Source organism: Rhamphochromis longiceps, linkage group LG3 (genome assembly GCF_057381845.1).
Source record: "Rhamphochromis longiceps isolate RC_006_pf linkage group LG3, R_longiceps_female_GT1.1, whole genome shotgun sequence".
Taxonomy (NCBI): Eukaryota; Metazoa; Chordata; class Actinopteri; order Cichliformes; family Cichlidae; genus Rhamphochromis; species Rhamphochromis longiceps.
This window is the reverse complement of record NC_140559.1, coordinates 10,072,654-10,094,585: the sequence shown is the minus strand read 5'-3', so window position 1 is coordinate 10,094,585 and position 21,932 is coordinate 10,072,654. Positions and strand designations below refer to the sequence as shown.

The following is a 21,932-nucleotide window of genomic DNA, read 5'->3' as shown; positions in this document are numbered from 1 at the left end:
AATCAGCTGCTGATGACACATCAGTTGTCAGAGGAAGACTGTTGCTGATGAACAGTCAACAGTCATTTCACCACAAAGCTGATCAGTTAGAGAGCAAAGCCACACATGAAGTGGAAAGGTTCTTTAAACGGACTCAAGCGCAGACCAGGTATTCCTTTGGGCAAAAGACAGTGCATTTATTTACAGTGTACAAAGTGCCAAGGGAAAGGGGTCTGGGTATCCAGGGTCCGTAGGGAAACAGGGATAGGGAAGTGTTCCACTCTTTCTTGGCAGAAATCTAATTCCTCTCCTCAGCCGCCCCTCTCGTTCGTCCAATGCAATGCCAAACATGTTCAGGAATGATCCACACACGCAGAAAAATCCGGTTAGCAGAAAGTCACAAAACTCAGATTGCAGATTCGCAGGTTGACTGATGCTGATAGCTCAACGCTCCAGCGAAGACTAGTGTAGGTCCGCCACCTTAAGAAGTGTCGCAATCTGCTGGAATCAGCAAAGGGTGTGGTGATGAGAGCAGGTGCATGGGCCAGCAGCGAGAGCTCGCGATGAGTGCCATCACGGCGAAAGGGAGAGACAGAGAGAGAGACAAAAACAAACACGTCGCCTGACACGGAGTCAGCTGGCGAGACATGGGGACCATGACATGAAGAAGATTGCGGCTGAATATTAAACCACATGAAACTGTTTTCAATTACTGGAAGAAATGATTAAAAAAAAAAACTCAGTTCACGCTCAGTCTGAACCTTTTTAATTTAAGGAAATAAATTGAATATGAGTCAATAATCATTTCAGGCCATTAAATCAACCTTCTTTTGTTGTATGGCAGGCAAAGTAGGACAATTTCATCTGCCAGTTAATGACTTGTCGGTATGTGGGAGCTGAATCTTCGGCCCTGCTGAGAATTCATGTAACCTGGGTGGGGACTTTATTTTGATGTGCACACCATACAGCCAATCACAGAGAGGTACACAGAGAGATGGGGAGCTGGATTTAAATACAAGCGTGTCAAAAGTAAAGAAACAAGTGAAAATGTAAAGTGAAGATCTGGATGCATTTCAGTGATGTTGGACATACAAAGCTGAGTGCAGAGTTTTATAAAATTAGCAGCTTGATAAAGTGATGCCTATTTTTATTTTCAGCTATTTTCCTTTGTGGAGGACAAAAGGTATCTAACGTCCTTAAAGCTCCCATGTACTCCCTGGTAATTACATCACACTAAGACTTTTGAAAAAACACTGAATAAAAAATGTTTCCTTGAAAAAGACTAAAATTGCAATTCAGTTTTGAATAGTACATAAAATGTGCAGCAAAACAGTTGCAAATCCATAAGATATGATCCACTACTGTAAAGTAAGATTTACAAATGTGTGCAGTGTGTAACTTTTGAGTCCACACACAAATATGAAGCACTGTGACCACACATAGAACTATTTTGTACGTGTCCACCTTACCTGAATAAATACTGATCATTTACACACAGTTTATTAAGTTCAGCTTCATGAATTAGATAATTTTGACTTCCAAAGACCTTTTTGTGTGTACACGAGTCTACTTTATTTGAAATAAGCCAACTCTGATTTCTTGCTGATGGAAACTGGCTTGGCCCTGGCTTATCAAAAATTAAAGAAAGCAGAAACAGCTGTTCAAATCCCCACAAGGCTGCAATCATAGTGCACTATGATTGAAACGATGGGGCAAGCCGTGAGTACTCAGTCTGTGCTCATTGAACGCATCACCAATAAGAAAATCTCAGTTTTCAAAAACACCCATGTACGTGTGGACGTAGCCTCAGTCTCTGACTGGAAGCGCTAATTCATCATTCGGCTTTTGTCAGACTAAAGTAACTGTTAAAACTGTTTGAAAAGCTCAGCTATACAACAAGGAGAGATTGAGAATTTCCTTTTAGTTCTCAGTTTATTTGATATTGACAAAAGTTAGTCAGTTTTGTCTGTTCTTCTGTAAAACAAACTAAGATTTATTTTTAGAATTAATATTTTGTTTCTAAGTGGAATTGACAATTTAGTCTGTTTCGTTTGTTCTATTTTGAAACTTAAACGCTTTAGCGGCTGCCTTTTGTGTAGTTTGCAATATTTGCCTTTATCTATCTGAAAAAGTCTCATGTTCCTTAAGTACATCTACCCTGTTGAACTTATTATGGGAAATAAATATTTAAATAAAAACAAGCTGCTGATTATTTCACATTTTACTTGTGAGCAACGGCACATTTAAATCTTACAAATATAGTTATTTGGCTTATATCGTGATAGATATCGTTATCGCCTGAAATGAAAAGAACATATCGTGATATGAAAAAATCTCATATCGCCCAGCTCTAACAAGGACCCTACAAAACTTTACAGTACTCATGCTGCCAAACTTTTGACGGCTAGGTTTGCAGTTCCTGCTTTAATGCATTCACTTTTGAGATTAAAAAAATCTAAGTGATATAATCGGTCATACTGGACCCAGCAGTGCAGTATGACCGATTATATATACTATTAAATTCTTCTTCAGCTCCTGATAATCCTGATAATAATCAGTTCCTACAGAGCTGATTATTAAATATTCAATTCAATATTATTTATACAGCGCCAAATCACAACAGCAGTTGCTTCAAGGCACTTTATATTGTAAGGTCGACCCTACAATAATAAAAATAAAACCCAAACAATCATATGATCTCCTATGAGGAAAAACTTTGGCAATGGTGGCTCGTGAGGTCTGGGATGCGTATGGGCTCAAATTGTGGTCATAAATATTTTGTACTTGTAAACCAGGATTTGTATGTGTAAAAAGAATTTGTGTGATTTAACTACTTTAACACCTCTGTGAAAATCATTTACACTATATATCACAGAATTTAAGGCCTTTATAATCACAGAGCACACAGAGAACATTACATTATACATGCTTCCCTTAGGCAGCATCATTAGAAGACATAGCATACATTTACACTGCTATGCTGATTCAATTCAATTCAATTCAATTTTATTTATATAGCGCCAAATCACAACAAAAGTCGCCTCAAGGCGCTTCATAGATACAGAGAAAAACCCAACAATTATATGACCCCCTATGAGCAGCACTTTGGCGACAGTCTGTCTCCTGAATCCAAACTGGAAGCTGGTTCCACAGAAGAGGGGCCTGAAAACTGAAGGCTCTGCCTCCCATTCTACTTTTAAATACTCTAGGAAGCGCTCTAATAGGGTGATATGGTACTACAAGGTCATTAAGATAAGATGGGGCCTGATTATTTAAGACCTTGTATGTGAGGAGAAGGATTTTGAATTCTGGATTTAACAGGAAGCCAAAACAGGAGAAATATGCTCTCTCTTTCTAGTCCCTGTCAGGACTCTTGCTGCAGCATTTTGGATTAGCTGAAGGCTTTTCAGGGAGTTTTTAGGACATCTTGATAATAATGAATTACAGTCGTCCAGCCTGGAAGTAATAAATGCATGAACTAGTTTTTCAGCGTCACTCTGAGACAGGATTAGGGATGGGTATTGATAAGATTTTAACGATTCCGATTCCATTTTCGATTCTGTTTAACGATTCGATTCTTTATCGATTCTCTTATCGATTCTTTTTAAAAAAGGAGAACACTGAGGTCGATTAGCTTAGAATTTCGTTTTATATCTTCTCTTTGAACAAGATAGAAATTTAGGAGTAACATGGCCTTACAAACCCAGCAGTGAGATTTTAAGAGATCCAGCCTGCGGCTCTTCAATGGGGCGTCACAGGGTCCCCGGGGAAAAAAATTGTAAATGTAAAATAATAAAATAAATATTCTACTGTAGCAATAACAAAGTATAACATAAATCATTCTGTAGCAATTACACAAGAATATCCAGTAATGTCCCTGCCTACAATTAAACACATTCACTTACTGAAAATCATCTGCTGTGACAAATGTGTGCAAGCCTTTGACCACAAACTGAGTCACTGCTCGGTGACATTCGTCTATCCCGGCCTGAAAGGAGACGCTACCGGCAGACTGCAGCGAGAGCTGCCAGCATCTGAGCCAGACTCTGTCTCTCTCATCATGGTCACCTAAATGCACAGTAATGGCAGGTTTTGTAATAAGGCAGATCGCGCTAACATAATATGCACTGTTAGTTGATTATTTACCTGCCGCATTAACGGGAGAGGACGTGCAAACGTTACCGCTGCTGCTGGGTTGAGATTCACGAGTCCGGAATTAAAAACACGACATTCATTTAAGGTCATCGTGTGTTTTGTGAGCAAATGCTTTTGCATATTCGTAGTGTTTCCTCCCTTAAATGAAATATCTACTTTGCAAGTATTGCAAGTTGCCCTGTCGTCATCCGTTCTTGTAAAGTATAACCAAACTTTTGAGCGTTTGAGCCGCCATGTTTCCTGCCAGGTAAATGACGCTCCGCAACGTGGTGACGTCATTCGGGGCGACTGGAATCGATAAGGGAATCGTTTGCAAAAATGGCAAACAATTCCAAGGAATTGAAACAGTGGGAACCGGTTCTCAACAAGAACCGGGTTTCGATACCCATCCCTAGACAGGATATTTCTAACTTTAGAGATGTTGCACAAAGGTAATGCCATCCAGAGTAATGGATGGCCGCTAACTTTCTGCTTCTTAATTCAGATCAAACTGAGGTTATTGTAGAGAGAGCAGATTTCCAAACCCAAACTGTTCCTTTGATACCTGACTTTCAGGACCTCCAAGTCTGCACTTATGGTTATTATCAGTTGGAGCCCCTCCTCATTCTTCTTCTTTGGTGCAACCCTGTAAATTTTGGGGTACCCCTTTTGGCCCCTCCCCTTTTCTACAATTCCCCTGTGGGAGAGGTGGGTGTCATTTCTTTCCCAACACTGTACAACACTGAAAATCTTAGAAATATGGTATCTAACCAGATTCTTCCTCTGGATGGCATTACCTTGGCCTCCAGTAACGCTGTGAGGAACCTTGGAGTCATGTTTGACCAGGACATGTCCTTCAACGCACATATTAAACAAATATGTAAGACTGCTTTCTTCCATTTGTGCAACATCTCTAAAATTAGAAATATCCTGTCTCAGAGTGACGCTGAAAAACTAGTTCATGCATTTATTACTTCCAGGCTGGACGACTGTAATTCATTATTATCAGGATGTCCTAAAAACTCGCTGAAAAGCCTTCAGCTAATCCAAAATGCTGCAGCAAGAGTCCTGACAGGGACTAGAAAGAGAGAGCAGATTTCTCCTGTTTTGGCTTCCTGTTAAATCCAGAATTCAAAATCCTGCTCCTCACATACAAGGTCTTAAATAATCAGGCCCCATCTTATCTTAATGACCTTGTAGTACCATATCACCCTATTAGAGCACTTTGTTCTTGCACTGCAGGCTTACTTGTTGTTCCTAGTATGTAAAAGTAGAACACTTTGATTCAGTTTAATGACAGTTTGGATCCAATTTCATCTCCAGGTGTAAGAGTCAGAAAGAGCTTCCTGATATTTCTTTGTTCAGTGCAGTGAATCTCTATTAAATGGATAATAAATGAATGAGCATAGGAGCTCTGAGTTTGACTCATCTAGGAGCAGAGAGACATACACAGTCTTCGCCCCATCGTATCTTAATGAAACTATGGTTTGGAGTAAAATAATAAATAACAGCCTCAGTCAGATGAAGAATCTTTGTTTACTTGTCATCAATAAAAAGCTGCTCTTTCTGTGCTCTCTGAGGTTAAATAAATGATTTTTGCACGTGACTTTTGTTAGTCAGTGTGTCTTTTATGATGATGTGAATTTATCTGCTGCCTCTTAACAGACCTCAGCATGAACAGATATTTTATATTTGATTTATATGAGCTGATAAAATTAATGTTCAAATGCTGCAGATTGTTCAGTTCATTAACTGTAGCTCTGCCCAGCAGCAGAACTCCTTATTTTTAGTGATTTCATTTAAAGATCCTTGGACTGAAGTTTATGAATTTATTTTTAACATGAAAATGATATTTTGCATTGAAGACAACTAATTTCTTTTTGTACCCGCTGTTAGAGTTCTTAGGAAGTATGTATGAATGTATGAAGTAACTACAATAACTTGATGAGCTGCAGGAACATTAGAGCATTTCCCTCTGACATGTGGTTAAAAGTACAATAAAGAAAAAGGAACTCTAACTTATGTCTGTGCTTTCATTCCCCTTACTTGTCTGTGTGTGTCCTGACCACATGCTGTAACTGTGTTGGAACAAAAACAGAAAGCAGAAGTAAAACTCTCCAATAGCCAATAAGAAAAAAAGCTGCTGATGTGTCAGCTGTTACTACAGACAACAGTTTGGAAGTGAACAGCAGCAGAGGGTCAGGTACTAGAGTTCGTTATAGTATCACAGTAACTGAAGTTTTCTGACTGCTTTTAGCTGCTCTCTTATTCACAAAATGTTCCTGCAGAGGGTCTTCAAACCAGGACTCTTTTGCTTGTTAGGCAGATGTATAACCCACTAAACTGTGTCTGTATAGGTTAAAAAAAACCAAAAAAATAAAATAAAACAATGCATTAAACAAAAACTTGAAGAATTGGAGCCGGAAGTCAGCAAGGATTAATAGTCTAAGCTATTTTTAAGCAAGTTGAAAAATATCTGACCCCGGAGACATCCTGGTGTGAAGTGGACATCATTCTAACTTGTGATGTCTGACCTTTTGAAGCTGAACTATATTTGTGTGGCTTTAGTACGTGTGTATGTGTGTTGGTCAACACACATTTTTGTTGGTTCTTGTAATAAAAACAGAAAGTGGAAACAGCAAACCACAAAGCCAGCTGCTGATGACTGATTAGTTGTTAGAGGAAGGTGACTGAAGAAGAAACACTCAGTGCATCATGGGAATCCCCCAGCAGCCTACACCCATTGCAGCATAACATAAAGGGCGGATTCAGGGTCACCCTTTTCCCCTCTTCTGTCTGTCACCTCATCAGCTTTGAAACCTATGTCTATTTCTTCTTCCTATCCTTATTGCCTTGGTTCAGCTTGTTCTTTTTCTATTTCTACTACATCTACTTTGCCTCCCTGATCCCAGGAGGCAGGGGACATTATTAAGTGTATTCATTTCTAGAATTCTTACTCTGTATCACTGTTCCCGCTAAGCTGAGCGCGTGAGCAATTGCGCACTGCTGACACAGTCTCTGCGCACAGAAAATCAGCGAAATAAAATAAATACATGTATTTATTTTAATTCCAATTCAGGCTGGATTTTTATTTTTTTGTCCGCAGGGCAGATTTTCTGTGTGGGGAGACCATGTCAGCAGTGCGCGATTGCTCACGCGCTCAGCTTAATTGAAGTTAGACTTGCTGAAAGTGGAAATGTTTTATTTTAATAAACAACACTGTCATGTGTAAAAACAAGGGTGGCGAGACATTATTTTAGGGGGGCACAATATCACAACAGTAGATCCGCCCTGTCCTCCAGCTGATTCATTTGAATAACACTGCCTGTTGTCGCCTCGTCACAAGCTTTTTGAGATATGTTGCTTACATGAAATTTGAAATTACTGAAAATTTTCCCAGTTTAGGCATTTTAATATATTTTATATTACATATTGAATAAAATATGAGTTTATGATATTTGCAAATCAGTGTATTTTATATTTATTTAAATTTTACACAGAGATAAACTTTTTGGTATTTTGTTAAACAAAACTCTTACACACTGTCACTGTGTTGTTTTTCCGTATGTTTGTTAATAATAGTCTCAATCATATAATGATGACTTCTGCTGTAATTAGATCTCAAAATATGGATATTATGTCATTAATTCAGGGTTGAGTGATGTAGAGAAGCCAAATGCAGGGCAAAGGCAGGCATGATAACAAAGGACAAACATGTTACTTGGCCGATAGCAGTAAAAAAAGTAAATGAAAAATCAGAGTAAAGTCTACTGCAGAATAGTGACATGTAATAAACGATTTTGATTGTTTACAATTATAAATAAAGTTTATTTATACTTAACCTGCTTCACCGTCTTCATTATTAAATTAGTTGCTGATTCTGTTTGAAGAGTTGCCAGGATCTGGTTTAAATAATGTTTAGATCTTTGTTGCTTTTTAAAAAAATGTATTGATAAACCTGCTTCGGGAGATTTTTAGACCACAATAATCATAAAGTCTGATATGATGACAAACTTAATGCTTTGTCTTATCTCAACAGCTAACCATTCAGTATTATCACCAGTCATCTGAAAAAACAAAAACCAAAAGAAAAAATCCCAAAAGGTTGATTGTTTTCATGTGGACATAGTGTTTACAGTTTTCTCCCACTGAAAAAGTTACATCCACATGAAAAGAATCAACTTTTTGGGATTTACTTACCTGGATGATTGAGCATGCATCAAGGCAAAAGAAAAAACAACTAACACATTATTGCCAAGCATGAAAAATGGAAAAAACAACAAACACTGCTGACGTACCCAAGCTAAAGTTATTGAAAGACCTCAAAAGTATACACAGGTGACATTAAAATCCAGTCTATAACCCGCTTTAAACCTGTGTAAACTGGTTTCTGTGGCATGAATAAGAGCTGCAGTGTGACATTAACGTGTTGATGCAGGTAAACAAACACAGCTGAGAGTCTGAGTCGTTTATTTTGGTTTGAAGATGTTCAGTAAAAATCTGTAAATGTGAATCAGGCTAGAAAAGAGAAGAAAATCACTCATAGACCTGGATTACAGGGATTATATTACATGGATTATATGAGATTACACAGTGAAGCATCAAATAGCAAGGTCCACAAAGAATCTGATCCAGGATCCAGTGAAACCACAACGATCACTGAGAAGGTTCTGGATCAAGTCTACACCAGCACAGTGTCAGAGTTCAGACAGAGATCATCATCATCATCATCATCATCAGTCTGAACACAGGAAGCAGCTGCTTTTATAACATCAAACACAAACAGGACCAGGATCCATCCTTAATTTGTGGGAACCAGGATACGACCTGGAGAAAGAATAAAAGACGAGGACAGAATCACCAACACACTCTGAAAATACATCCTGGATGCTGGTTTCATTCTGGTTCTAAACTGGTTTCAGGTATGAACTGGTCTGTGAGTGAGAGTCCTGCTCTGACCTCGCGCCTTCCTCTTGTAGTAGATGAATCCAGCCAGAGATAAGATCAGACCCAGGATCAGTCCTGAGGCTCCGATGGCGAGCTTGTTCCTCTCTGACTCAGGCATGGACGGGTCTGAGGACACACAGGTGAACAGTCATGCAGGTGTACAGACAGACAGGTGTGTAGATACAGACAGGTATTTACCCCAGTCAGTGATCAGTGGTTCCTTCAAGCTGGCGTGCTCCACCTTACAGGAGATCTTCTCTCCAGACCTTCAACACAAACATCAGTGACTCTCAGAGAATTAAGTCAGTAAATGCATCGTGAGCAGTGCTGTGATGGTACTGTAGTGGACTTTAGTGTCCACATTTATCACACAATGTGCTCGGGTCCAAACAGCAAAGGAGTTTGCTGGGTTATATCAGGGCCCTGTTGTGATGCCTTTGGGGTCAAAAGACAGTAATTAGAGCATGACGTGATTAGGTTACATAAGCAAGGTGATAAATAAGTTCATAGTTAACAAACATGATAGGTAAGTTCATGCTAAAAACGGTTAAAATGTTTTGGGTTTGAAATCTGATCAGAGTGAGACCTCCTTATCATAAGTGATCTTTGTGTATTATACGTGCGGCAATGGGAGCGAGTGAGCGCTCTGAACCATGAACCTATCTTTGATGCATTTTTTCTCCGGTAGTGTTGTGAACAAGTGTTGAGTGCTTCAGCAGAATTAAGAGTAAACAAGCTCATGTAAATGTGGCCTACATGCTTGTGCCTTAGGAAACGGTCATCTTTGTGAGCTAGGCTAATCATTAAGTCTGTCATTAAGATGTGTGCATTAGCTAGCAATTTATTTTTCATATTTCAGTTACAAAACAAGGAAATGCTTTGAGAGTGAAAAGGGTTAAAAAAGGTGTCAGTAAAGCAAGAAAAGCAAGCCTTGTGTGGAGATCTCTTCTATTTTGTTCGCTGGCTGTCTAGCTTCACATTATTATGTTGTGAGGACAGCACACCTGTACTATGAAGCAAGTTCATGCTCTTTCCTTTATCTAGATTCATGCACACTAAAACGGGTGATCAGGATGAACTGGGACTCAGAGCTGATTATCAACTAATTTAACCTGCATGTTCACGTAAAAGAGGCGGGTCTAACGGCATCTAACCAATCTAAAAGATCATACGACTCTTCTTCCACAGAAAATGATCCCTATGAGTGTCACTTATTCCAGAGATGTTATCAGATTGTGATTAAAATTCTATAAAGAGCATAAAATCCAATAGTAGATAAACTGAGAGATGAAGCAGCAGAAACTGGTTATCTGATCATTTATGGCACAGAGCAGGAAAATAAAGATTTGAATTACAGTGAGGTATTTTGTGTCTGCGCGGGCTCAGTACTGCTGTTTGTTTCTAAGGTGACAGCTGCACATTAAAACTGTGAAACTTTAAACATGAAAACATTAAAGCTTCCTGTCCTTGAGCTTGATGAAACAGACATAACCATCAGCTCAGAGGGGAATGAATGTGATTGGTTGAACAGGTATTATAGGTGCGTGTTCTGTGTTTGCAGCAGTGGGAAAGAGACTTGTCAGCTGATTAGAATCTGCTCTGGAGCAGGTTAGGTTGATGACAGCATCAGTTACCATGGCCATTTACCCCAGTAAGAAGTCAACCACTTTGTGGGAAAACATACAGACTTGTAAGAAAACGTCACAATAAAGACGTTTTTAATCTGCTCAGCCCAAAAACATTTGGAAAGTCTCCAGTTGTTTTAATTTATCTAATTAATGTCTGCAGTGAGCCATTAGGATGTCAGTTATAGCCCTACAACATTTCCCTCTAGGATTATTAAAGTTTCTGAATCTGACTAGTCAAAATTGTAGTGAAGGAGTCTGACGACCGAAGACGTCACTTGGATGATGGTGAAATGTTTCTCCCACTGGAAATGCTGCATCCAGATGAACACAATCAACTTTCTAGTTGATTGTGTTCATCACTATTTCTTAAAAAGTTTGAGTATATCTGTGTTTGAACCTGTGTGGATCAGAGAAAATCCAAAACTCGCTCATGTATGCTGTACATTCATTCCAGTCTGGAAAAATATGTTGTAACCTTCAACAATGTCTTTGATTTTCCAAATAAATGTTTACAATGTTGTTTTGGTCTATAATTGAATTCTTTTTGGGTCCTACAACAGCTATTCTGTGGATGGATGTGGACTCACCTGGGTGTGTACTCCAGATGGGAGTGGATCTGGTAGTACCAATCACCATCTGCCATCTCCTCAGTGGAAGTGACATCAGAGGTGACTTCCTGTCCATCTCTCAGCCAGCTCACTTTGATGTATTTGGGGTAGAAGTCATAGACGCTGCAAACCAACATGGCGGGATGGTGACCAGAAGACGCTGCTGATGACTGGATTCTGACAGTGGGTGAAACTGGAGCACACAGACAATACAAATGTAAGTAGCAACAGTGGAGCTTGGAGAAAGGATGCTGCTATTTCAAGATCAAAATTAGCTTGACTGGGGGGAAATTACCAGACGAGTATTTTTAGTTCAGCTCAGACCTGTAAACCACTCTGGGTTTATGAAAGCAAAATGTTTATGCCTGAAACAGCAGGAAATAATTATTTTATCCTTTTGTAATATAAGCTAAATACATTTACTTGGACTACATTAAAGTATAATCTATATGAGCTGCCAAATATTGCCCACAACTGGGAAAAGGATTTAAGCACTATATAGAGGATGACTTTGTTCTGGGAAAATTGTGTTACAAAGTTTAGCTGGGCTCGCTGGGTTTTTTTGACATGATAAGGCTCCCATCTTGCCACCTCACCCCATCACTCAGACATATTTAACTGGGGACAATATTAGTACATAGCCAGTACTTGCCAGATATTCCTACATCTCCTTTACTGTTGCTGACCAAATTTATTCCAGCTTATTCTAATTTACCAAAATACACAGTCATAGCTACAATGCAGCCACTTAGAATTGCCTAATGCCCACCCTCCTTCCCCTGGGTGTATCTACTTTCCACTATAAACACGCTCCTTTCACTCATATGCAGAGTGTCACCAGGAGATGGCGCTTTCTTCAAACAAACTTTGACTTAAATAGTTAGCTATAGAGGATTTCCTCACTATTATTGTAGGTTTTTGCCTTAGAATATAAAGCTCACTGTGGCCACTGTTCTGGTTTGGTGCTAAATAAATTAAACTGAATTAATTTTCACATTCTTTGATATAAAATGTCATCTTTAAACTCTTATATTGTGCAAAAGTCTTGAGCAATCCATAATTTCTCTGTATTTTGCATAAGAAAGGCAGATGAGTGTTGCTAAGTTACAGTGCAGTTTGTGGGTTACAACAGAAAATTGTACTTTAAAAAACATGGTAATGGTTGGGATAATTTCAACAAACTGAGGCGGTTTTGTGGAATAAGAGATAATCATGTCTGTGTAAACTCAATTCACTGAAACTTTAATGCTCAGTATACCAGGTTTTCAAACCACATTTGTCCATGATTTGGACCAGGGGAACAAATTGCAGTAGGGTCACCCTGATTATTCTTTGTATCCCCAAGAAATTCCAGTATTATATAGAAACTGACTTCTTCAGTCTTGTGGATATCACGGGATATCATTACTATGAAATATCAGCTGAGAATCAGACTGATTCAATCAGGCTGATACAAAGAACGCTTCATGACATCCTTCCTACTGTTCTCTATAAACCTTGATGATGACTCTTGATTCTGTGACAGGTGAACTCACCTGTTAGCCACAAGAGCCCACACATGCTTTGTATTTCACCTTCATGCAGCTGTTTTTCTTACATTCATAGTGTACTTACTTTGATTCTTTTCATCACTGCTTTAAATATAAAGGTTTCTGTTCCTCTATCTAAGGGCTTGTGAATTGGAAAATTGTGCCTCTTCCAGCATAGCTAAGGCTTAAAGTGTCATAACTGAGTTGGTGAATACTGTTTTTACTGAGAGTTTGGATGAGGTACTAAAAAATAAAGAAAGTTAAAATATTTGACACAAAAACTGATGTTTAAAAAAAAGAAAAAAACAGAGTACATGATCTGTCAGAAATTTTGTTATTTGAAAATGTTTCTGAGTCAGGAATCAGAATCAGGGAGGAAATAATGATGTATGACATTCAACAATGATGAAACTGATGTTGTGCATGAAATATGCCTGTGGCGTTCTTTAGTTTAGATTTGCTTAAAACTCACAGAAAACGTCTCGACTTAGTGAAGTATACTTTATAATTTTTATATTCAGTTTTAATTCAGTTCTTTGTTATATGGTGTGAGTTATACTGTATAATAATTAAAAAATCAATGTAAAGTTAAATGTTCTGTGACAGTGACACTTTCATCATTTGTTCATGTAATAGCCTGAAGCAGTTATGCATTTGTTGAAATTCAGTTATAAGAAAATATTGATGGATCATCTTTAAAATGACACAAGAGTAAAACAACGTTAATCTAAAGTTCATATGATTTTACAGTGCATCTTATATAAGCCAACCTGAACAGCACTTTTGTTAGTGATTCAGTGTTGGTCAGTGTGATGTTAACATGAACACCTGATGATGTCACACAGACCAGCGCACTCACCTGATTTAGACAGAGGGTTGCTGTACCAGATACCAATGTTGTGTTGGCAGTACCTCTCCTTCTCAGCTCTCCTTACAGCCAGCTCTGCAGGATCTTTGTTCCAGGCCTCTGCCTGCTTCACTCCAACTTCATTGTATCCAACAAACTTCCCCAAGCTGCTGCTGAACTCGACGTACTTAATTTTGTTATAATTGTAAGAAAAATAGAACTCGATGTCCTTCAGGTCAGGGGAGGTAAACACACAGCGCCACACATTATACTCCAAAAATCCATCTACAGAAAGACACAGAATCACACTGAACCTTAGACTACTGATCAGAGTATTGATCGTACCTGCTGTGTACAGGATGGTGTCAAATGGCTTGTATTGATACGTGATCCATTTATTGATCAGTATACTGATCAGTGTATTAATGAATGTATTGATTAGTGATGAGTGCATCTGTACCTGCTGTGCTGAGGCTGATGAAGAGGAGGCTGAGGCAGAGGAAGGATGAAGCCATGTTCCTGAGTTCTCCTGACAAACTGACTCAGTCTGACTGAGAGCTGCTCTAAAAACAGAGGACAGGTCACATGACCACAGCGTCATCTGTTACCAGGAAGAACAATCTGACACATCTGCTCATGATAAGTTGAATGTTTCTGTTTAAGAAAAGCAATGAACAGAATCATAGCTCTGGTAGTGTTTTGTTATGCATTTATTGGTTTTATCATCTGATTTCATTATCAGATGACCGAAAAGCAGCATTATTTCAATGCATCCGACTTATATCATTGCTATTACAAATTCAATTTATATGCTCACAAATACACTGACTACTTAAATCATATGAAAAACATTTAAAGCACTGTGCCAGTCTGTTCAAGAAATAAAAATATTTTAAAGTTTCTTTGAATTTGGTTGCACAGCTTTCTGTTTTTAGTGTGTTTGGTATATTTTTGACTAAATTGAAATGAAAAGCTTTATGTACAATAACTATAATAAACGCAAGAGCACTCTAATTTTTATCAACATACCCATGAACACAATCTCTGAGGCATCAGATACTTGATGAATCAAAGTTACACATTCTTTGAGTTCTTTGTTTTTCAGCTACAGAAATTCAACATAATCTTGAGTTTCTGCTGATTATTTATTTACTTATTTTTATAAAGGGTTTATCTCCCTTTGTAATTATACAGTCTCAAAATAATTCACCTGGGAAAAATGTGTTTATTTTTCAGAGCAGGAGGTAACAGGATGAGTTTAAATTCCTGGGGTCAGCTGTTCACAGAGAGGTGAAGAAGAGCCTGCAGAGGTGGAGCAGGTGGACAGAAAAGAGCAGCAAGAGTGAAAGAGAAGGTTCACGAGATGGCAATGAGACCTGCCGTGATGCATGCTTTGGAGAGAGAGACTGAGATGTCTTGCACATGTGCAGAGCAGGCAGAGTGGATGACACAAAAAACCAGAGTGGGTTCATGGATGCAGTGAAGGAGGACATGCAGAGGGTTGGTGTGACAGAGGAGAGTGCTGGGATAGGAGGGGCAGACAATGAGACAAACTTAATTACTGTGAAGTGGACTATACTGACTTTAAGCAAGGAGGAGGATTGATATAAGAAGAAAAGGTGGTTTTTGTTTGTTTTTTAACAGTGCTAGGTCCAAAAACAATATATGACTGTTCAAAATTAGTGGTAGAACTAACCATAAATCAACAACCAGGAAGAAAGGCTTCTAGATATGAAAATAATGACAGAATTATAATTTTTGTTAAATATTACATGGACAGCATAATTATTCCCCAACAAAATAGTGTGTATTTGAGATTGTTATCACCCTGTGAGTGTGTGTGTGCATGTGTATTCCTGAGTTAGCATCTTGATGTCTTTACAGAAAATTGTAAAGTCAAACACACATGTGATGCTAAAATCTGAAATATGTATTTTATTGCTTTTATCATTGAAGAATACAGTCACACAAAAATAAAGAATATTTAAAGAACCAATCAAAATGAGAGTTTAGTACTCTATTTGATAGGATGAGTATCAAGCCTTCCATATCACAAAAGTATAAATGAATACTGAAATTAACTGTATTTGAGTATTTGTATTATTACTGTAGATGAAAGCGTCATTCAAACATTTACAGAAGGGTGGAAACCGGAGTCAACATAGTACAACCAGAATAAAGGTTTGAGTTTGTGCTGCATGAACGACACCTCACAAAGATATCTGAAAACCACTAAGAAATGTTAATCTGAGATAAGTAATTAGCAACCGCTCACACAAACTGTCTACAAATGAATCAAAGAAGGTAAACCTTCTTCCAAAGAGGTCGATGTCCAGTTGAGGTGATCCCAAAAGCAAAATACACAGTTATTCATTTCTCACTGATTCTCTCTGCAATCATCTTTTTTATGAGCTGCATGTTACTGACACACACAAACTTATTAATGCATCAGACCAAACTGGGTTCACTCCCTCGCCAAGGGACACTTGGACATGTGGAGTGGAGGAACTTCTGTTTACCTCTTTTTTTTTATTATGATATGATAACAGATGGATTAAAGACAGACTGAATGGGAGTTTTTAAACAGGGTTATATTTTTTATCTGTGATACTAGAAGTGTTCATCCTTGTAGACTTTGAGGTGACTGTTTTTGTTCTTTGGGGTTATAAAAATAATGGTGAATGGAAACTGTGTTATTTACTGAAAGTCTAATCATTCAAAGCGTTTGCTGAGCTGCCCATACTTTCTTTTCCATTTCATTGCATAAAATACATGTCACTCACAATATTTCATATCACTTTAAGGACTTTTGTAATCAAACATTAGTAATATAAGCAGCCAATCAGCTGCACTCGTTTCCTTTGATGAGGAAGAAGGTTCCAGCAGCCACACCGAGCAGACCCACAGTCAGACCCACTCCACAGAACACTGCAGGGCCAACACCTGGATCAGACTGAGGAGGTGCCTGCACATCTGGAGACAGACAACATTATCAAGCTGTCAGCTGAGTAACAAGAGTTAAACAGTTAGGATTAATCCTCTCCACATCTGGAGACAGAAAGACAGAAGAAAGAAAGACTCACTTATCCACATCTCTAAACAGTTACCTCTTTCTAACTCAGAAAACTCTACCTCTGTCAGTGTTCTCAGTTTAAATAAAGTTTTCTCACCATAGATCTTGGTCAGTGGTTGTGTCAGGGCCAGATGTTTTACTGTACAGCTGTACACGTCTCCCAGCTGTGGGGTGAACTGCAGTCTGGATGTCTGTTTGAAGGTCCCATCTTTGTTGGGATAGGGAACGTTGATGCTGGATCCTTCAGTGACCTTCTGTCCGTTCTTGGTCCAGGAGACGTTGACAGGAGCAGGATAGAAACCAGTCACGTGACAGATCAGAGTGTTATTCTCTCCAAACTCCACCTCATCTCTGGTGTAGATCATCACACCTGAAGGAGCATCTGTGCACAAACACAATTTTTATCGTTGCTGCTGCTTTCCCTCATAAGTCTAATTGTTGTTTAAGAAATGATTCACAATTGTTTACATAAACCTTACTGAACCATCTCTATGCTTCCAAAATTGATTTATACATCTTTTATTTTAAAGATCAGTTATGCTGGTGAAGTCCCCCAAAAAGTGTCATATCCAGGTTTTTATTTCTTTTGGTCTTTGTTCAACAGAGTAAAACATTACTGACAGTCTCCCTGCTAAACAGGGAGACTAAACAATATAAAATTAATGTTAATAATCTTTTATAATGGCCATGCCTGCACCCTTTTTCACTGTTCGATTATATTGACCAAAAAGAGATACTGGATATTTTTATGTGTCCCTTTACGTTTTTTTTTCACACATTTTCTGATCGAGGTGGTACTCAGTGGAGTCCATAGTATTTAGACCAGTGCTTTGTTTTTTTGTTTTGGTTCTTTGGTTCAGAACGATGAATGAAACACATATGAACTGTTATTATCGCTCTCACAAACACTGCAAATGAAGCTGGCATACTAACACCTTAATGCACAAGGGGTACAATCCTAAAACACAAAAACCTAATAATTATCGTTAAAATTTGATTAATTTCCTCTATAGTGCATTATCTGTTCGAAATGATGCATTGGAAACATTTATATTTATTATTGAGATAAAGTATTAGATTTTATGTCAGTAATATAATTTTATTATTTTAGTATTTAGTATTTTACCTCGCTCCAGTGGGATATCCCTGAAGTCATGTTGGTCCACTTTCAGGTTCTGTTTGCAGATCTGTTGATTAGCCACAGCTCCTTCATAAGCTCCTGGGTAAGTGAAAGGATCAATAAAAGGAGGCAGAGGGTAGATCATCTCCTTTTTGTTGAAGTCTGCGTAGGCCATCTCTTCACCATCCAGTCCATACATGAACTCTCCATCAGAGTCTGAACAGCCATTGATACCAATGTCCTCATGAAGAACTGAAACACATCAAACACTGATCAGTGACCTGATCAATAACCTGATCAATAAGCTGCTGTTTACAGAGACAAACTCACCGTCAGCAGAGACACAGAGGACACAGGAGAGGAAGAGGAGCAGCTCCTTCATCTTCATCAGCAGCTCTCTGACAGTTAAACTCTGAGTGTGTGTGTGTGTGTGTGAACCTCACAGAGTGTGTGTGAGAGTCTGTGAGTGACTGAAAGTGCAGCTGAGCTCTAACACACAGCAGCCAATCACAGAGCTCACAGCTCATGATGTCATCAGTGTCCAGGCAGACACGGAGAGCAGATGAGCTGGATCAAATTCAGACAGGTGGTGATCAGTAACTAATTATTAAATTAATGATATAAATAGTTGTTTATTGATGGTTATATTATTACTTATTAAAAATAAAAGTGAGAAGATAAAACAGATTTTTTCACCATTCAAAAGATGTTCCTGTAAAAAGTAGTTTATAATGAACAGAAAACACAAACTTTTTTGAAAGTATATAGTTAAATGTATAAGAAACATTTGAAATACAATCACTCTTAGAAATATAGATGTGTTCTGTGTGGTGTGTTTGGATATTACATGAAAACTTGGTTTATGATTCTGTTTTATCAGAAAACTCAACATCTCATGATAAAAGACGTGTGTTATGAATTGACATGTTGTTTCTGGTAAATATATTCTCTCTATCATCTTTTTCCATCCTTAAGTCATATATCAAACAGTTGGTAAAAAAAAAACTGAAGCTCAGATTTTTCTTTCGAATTAAGTCCTGACTTTCTTTTGAGGCTAAGAAAAGACTTGTGTCTGCCACTTTCATGTCATTGCTTGACTATGGAGACGTAATTTATATGAATGCTTCGTCAAAGTGCTTAAATTCTCTTGAAACTTCTACTACCAAGCCTTGAGATTCATCACAAACCTCAATAGTTTTATTCATCATTGTATGTTGTACTCGACTGTAGGATGTTCTTATATGTTCATTTATATAGGAGTTCGCACTGAGTTGGGGGGAAAAAGCTCTCAGGTTCTTTGTCCCTTTATGCATGGAAACAGCTTCAGAATGAGCTGCACTGTGAGTTTTAACAAATGCCTAATAATTTAAATAAACTAAAAACAGAACTTGTTTTAAAACATGTCTAGCTCTATTAATATTAGGGGGACCAGGCTTACAGTTGCTCGTATTTGAAGAAGAGCTAAAAGAAAACAAAGACAACAGTACCAGAGAAAATGAAGGTAAAAACGAGGAACTAGTCAGCCTCACTAATTTGATTCTTCACCTTCATTATCCGTTTTCTCAGTCTGAAAAACTCTGGGTCAGAATGGTTTTTTCACTGAAACATATATCACTTATAGTTATATGATGGACATGATCTGGAGACTCGCAGCTTCCATGTCAGGGTTTCCACATTCAAACTGGATGAAAGGTTTAGAAGTTTCAGCTCTTTAACATCAGCCACCCTCTTTTTAAAGTAATTGGTCAGTTGACTTAAAGGCTATTTGATGGGCAGGTGTGGACAGTTCCTTTGTTATGTCATTATCAATAAAGCTGACAAAAGGCCTGCAGTTGATTTGAGGTTTGGTGCTTGCATTTGGAAGATTTTGCTGTGAGCAGACAACATGTGGTCAAAGCTGCCCTCCATGCGGGTGAAACAAGCCATGCTTAAGCGGTGAAAACAGAAAAAACCATCAGAGAAATGTCTACAATATGAGGAGTGGCCAAATCTAAAGTTTGGTCCATCCTGAGAAAGAAAGAAAGCACTGGTGAACTCAGCAATAGACCTGGACGTCCACAGAAGACAACAGCGGTGGATGAACCAAGTGAACAACACTTTCCAGCAGAAGGGCGTGTCGCACAGATCTGGAAAAACATGCTTTGGACAAATAAACCCAAGATCAACCTCTCCCAGAATGATGGAAGAATAAGGTATGGAGGAACAGCTCATGATCCAAAAACACAGCGGAGGCAGTGTGATGGTTTGGGCGTACCAGAACAAACCGGTTTCTCTGTGTACCTGCCTGTACCACTCTTCAGGACGCCTACCCCTTAAAAAAGAAACAAGCACAGCAATGTGTCACTTCCTGTTTGGGAACTGGATTTAAATGCAACCATGTCAGGAACAAGTGAAGAAATTAGCAAAAAACATAAAATGAACATCTTGCTGCATTGCAATGATATTGGGGACTGCAAAGCTGAAACGGCTTCACTTCAGCTTCGATTGGAGCCGTGCTGGGGGCGGAGTCTGTGAATTTACTCTATTGGTGTCATAGCCCCTCTAGGAGTTCAGAGTTAAGAGGTCAGGAGTTAATGTTTCCATTGTAACACCTCCAGATTTGACAGAGAAACACTCATTTTTAACACTCGATTTTAACTACTATCATTTTACACCTCAGAGTTACATTAAAAGAATGTGACTCTGCTTAGAGTAAAATTAACTCTACTTTTGCAAGAAGACTATTAACACCAAAACATTTAACACTTTTGAATTTGCTGTGTACGTTCATTAATAATCCTAACTGATAAGGGAAGAAATGAGTGCTTGTAGCGGTAAGAAACTCTGCACCTTCGCCCCCAGTTTAGTAAAACGTACTCAGACTGCAGAACATGAGAGGTTAAAATGCCGTCTGCCTGTCTGAGGATGTTCTAGTAGTTCTTGGGGGTTTACAGGAGCTGTCGTGGCCATAATCCTCCCTGCTGTCCTAATCAAAGTTTAATCTGAGCTTTTGACTCTACAGTTAAATTACCAAACCAGCGTGCAGTGTTATACCTTAAGATCGACTCCACTGTTGCTCTGTAAAAAATCATCATGATATCACTGTGAACGCCAAACAACCAGAGTGTAGATGCTGACGGATCAGAGCACAGACACTGTTTGCTTGTGTTCTCCAGCTGAGATCACTGTCAGTATGAACTCGCAGGTATTTGAAGGAGTTAACTTTTTAATTCAGTTCAATTCAATCCTCCACCAGGATCCACCAGCATCTCCACTGTCTTGTATTAATCTGCAGTTGGTGAGCATCACAGCAGCTGACACTTCTCCACTGCACAGCTGTGGGGTTTTAAATTGGACTTTGCAGGTAAAGACTAAGTACCACAGTGTGATCAGATAATTTCACAACATCTTGATTTGAATGGGAGATTAGTGTAAAGTGTGATTAATTCATATTTTACACTGCTGTGTAAGAAAAGCTTAAATTAACAGTGCAGTATTGAATATTACATAAAATAAACTATATACACAATGCAGAGATGCAGAAATGTGTGCATGCAGCACAGAGCCATGGCTCGGTGTCTGAGTCTCACAGGATTAACTGTACTTTCACAAGTGTTCGTTTTTCTTACTGATTAAAAACCTCCATTAAGGCTGTTAGTTCTACACAAAGTAATTAAGCAAAATATTAAATTACAGAAAAGTGTTTTTCAGTTTCTGCTAAAGAAATTTCATTTTTTTACAACTACAGTTAAAAAAACCAGACGGTCTGGGTAAAGAAATACCAGAACATTGTGTAATTTTAAATATTTATTTCTTACAATATAAAGAGTCTTCAGATTTCTTCCTGAAGAAAGCGGAGATGTAGTCAGTGGGCTGTGTGTGGTCCGAGATATATAAATCTAGTCTAACAGCGTAACAGCTCGTAGCTCAGTGTTCCAACATTTAGAAGTAGCAGCTGTTATCACAACTAGAGATCAATGCGGTACTAACATGCTGTTAGTTCATTTTTGTAAGGTAGACCCTACAATAATACATACAGAGAAAAAAACCACAATCATATGACCCCCAGAAGCACTTTGCCGACAGTG

At 38.4% G+C, this 21,932-nt stretch overlaps 2 protein-coding genes across 3 annotated transcripts; both read right to left on the bottom strand.

Annotated features, from left to right (window-relative positions):
- Positions 1-8,572: 8,572 nt before the first annotated feature.
- LOC146672849 (H-2 class II histocompatibility antigen, E-S beta chain-like) lies at positions 8,573-14,229 on the bottom strand. Its single transcript, XM_085401603.1, has 6 exons — positions 14,133-14,229; positions 13,685-13,957; positions 11,276-11,489; positions 9,259-9,326; positions 9,073-9,186; positions 8,573-8,940 (listed from the first exon to the last, which is right to left on the bottom strand). Exons 1-6 carry the CDS (start codon positions 14,185-14,187, stop codon positions 8,915-8,917), a joined length of 750 nt encoding a protein of 249 aa, XP_085257729.1. The 5' UTR covers positions 14,188-14,229; the 3' UTR covers positions 8,573-8,914.
- Positions 14,230-15,595: 1,366 nt separating this feature from the next.
- Positions 15,596-18,352, bottom strand: LOC146672848 (HLA class II histocompatibility antigen, DR alpha chain-like). 2 transcript variants are annotated; one of them, XM_085389681.1, is made up of 4 exons: positions 18,196-18,350; positions 17,872-18,117; positions 16,843-17,127; positions 15,596-16,645 (listed from the first exon to the last, which is right to left on the bottom strand). In XM_085389681.1, exons 1-4 carry the CDS (start codon positions 18,251-18,253, stop codon positions 16,515-16,517), a joined length of 720 nt encoding a protein of 239 aa, XP_085245807.1. In that variant the 5' UTR covers positions 18,254-18,350; the 3' UTR covers positions 15,596-16,514. The 2 variants fall into 2 exon arrangements, with proteins under 2 accessions (XP_085245807.1, XP_085245816.1); XM_085389690.1 differs by having other exon boundaries at positions 16,624-16,720; positions 18,196-18,352.
- Between the last annotated feature and the right edge of the window lie 3,580 nt (positions 18,353-21,932).

Coding starts and splice junctions, on each gene's coding strand:
- LOC146672849 (XM_085401603.1), bottom strand. CDS start 14,187: ATGGCTTCATCCTTCCTCTGCCTCAGCCTCCTCTTCATCAGCCTCAGC. Junction 11,490..13,684: donor CAACCCTCTGTCTAAATCAG/GTGAGTGCGCTG, acceptor TGTGTGCTCCAG/TTTCACCCACTGTCAGAATC. Junction 9,187..9,258: donor ACCACTGATCACTGACTGGG/GTAAATACCTGT, acceptor GTGTGTCCTCAG/ACCCGTCCATGCCTGAGTCA.
- LOC146672848 (XM_085389681.1), bottom strand. CDS start 18,253: ATGAAGATGAAGGAGCTGCTCCTCTTCCTCTCCTGTGTCCTCTGTGTC. Junction 18,118..18,195: donor CCTCTGTGTCTCTGCTGACG/GTGAGTTTGTCT, acceptor GATGTGTTTCAG/TTCTTCATGAGGACATTGGT. Junction 17,128..17,871: donor GGATATCCCACTGGAGCGAG/GTAAAATACTAA, acceptor GTTTGTGCACAG/ATGCTCCTTCAGGTGTGATG.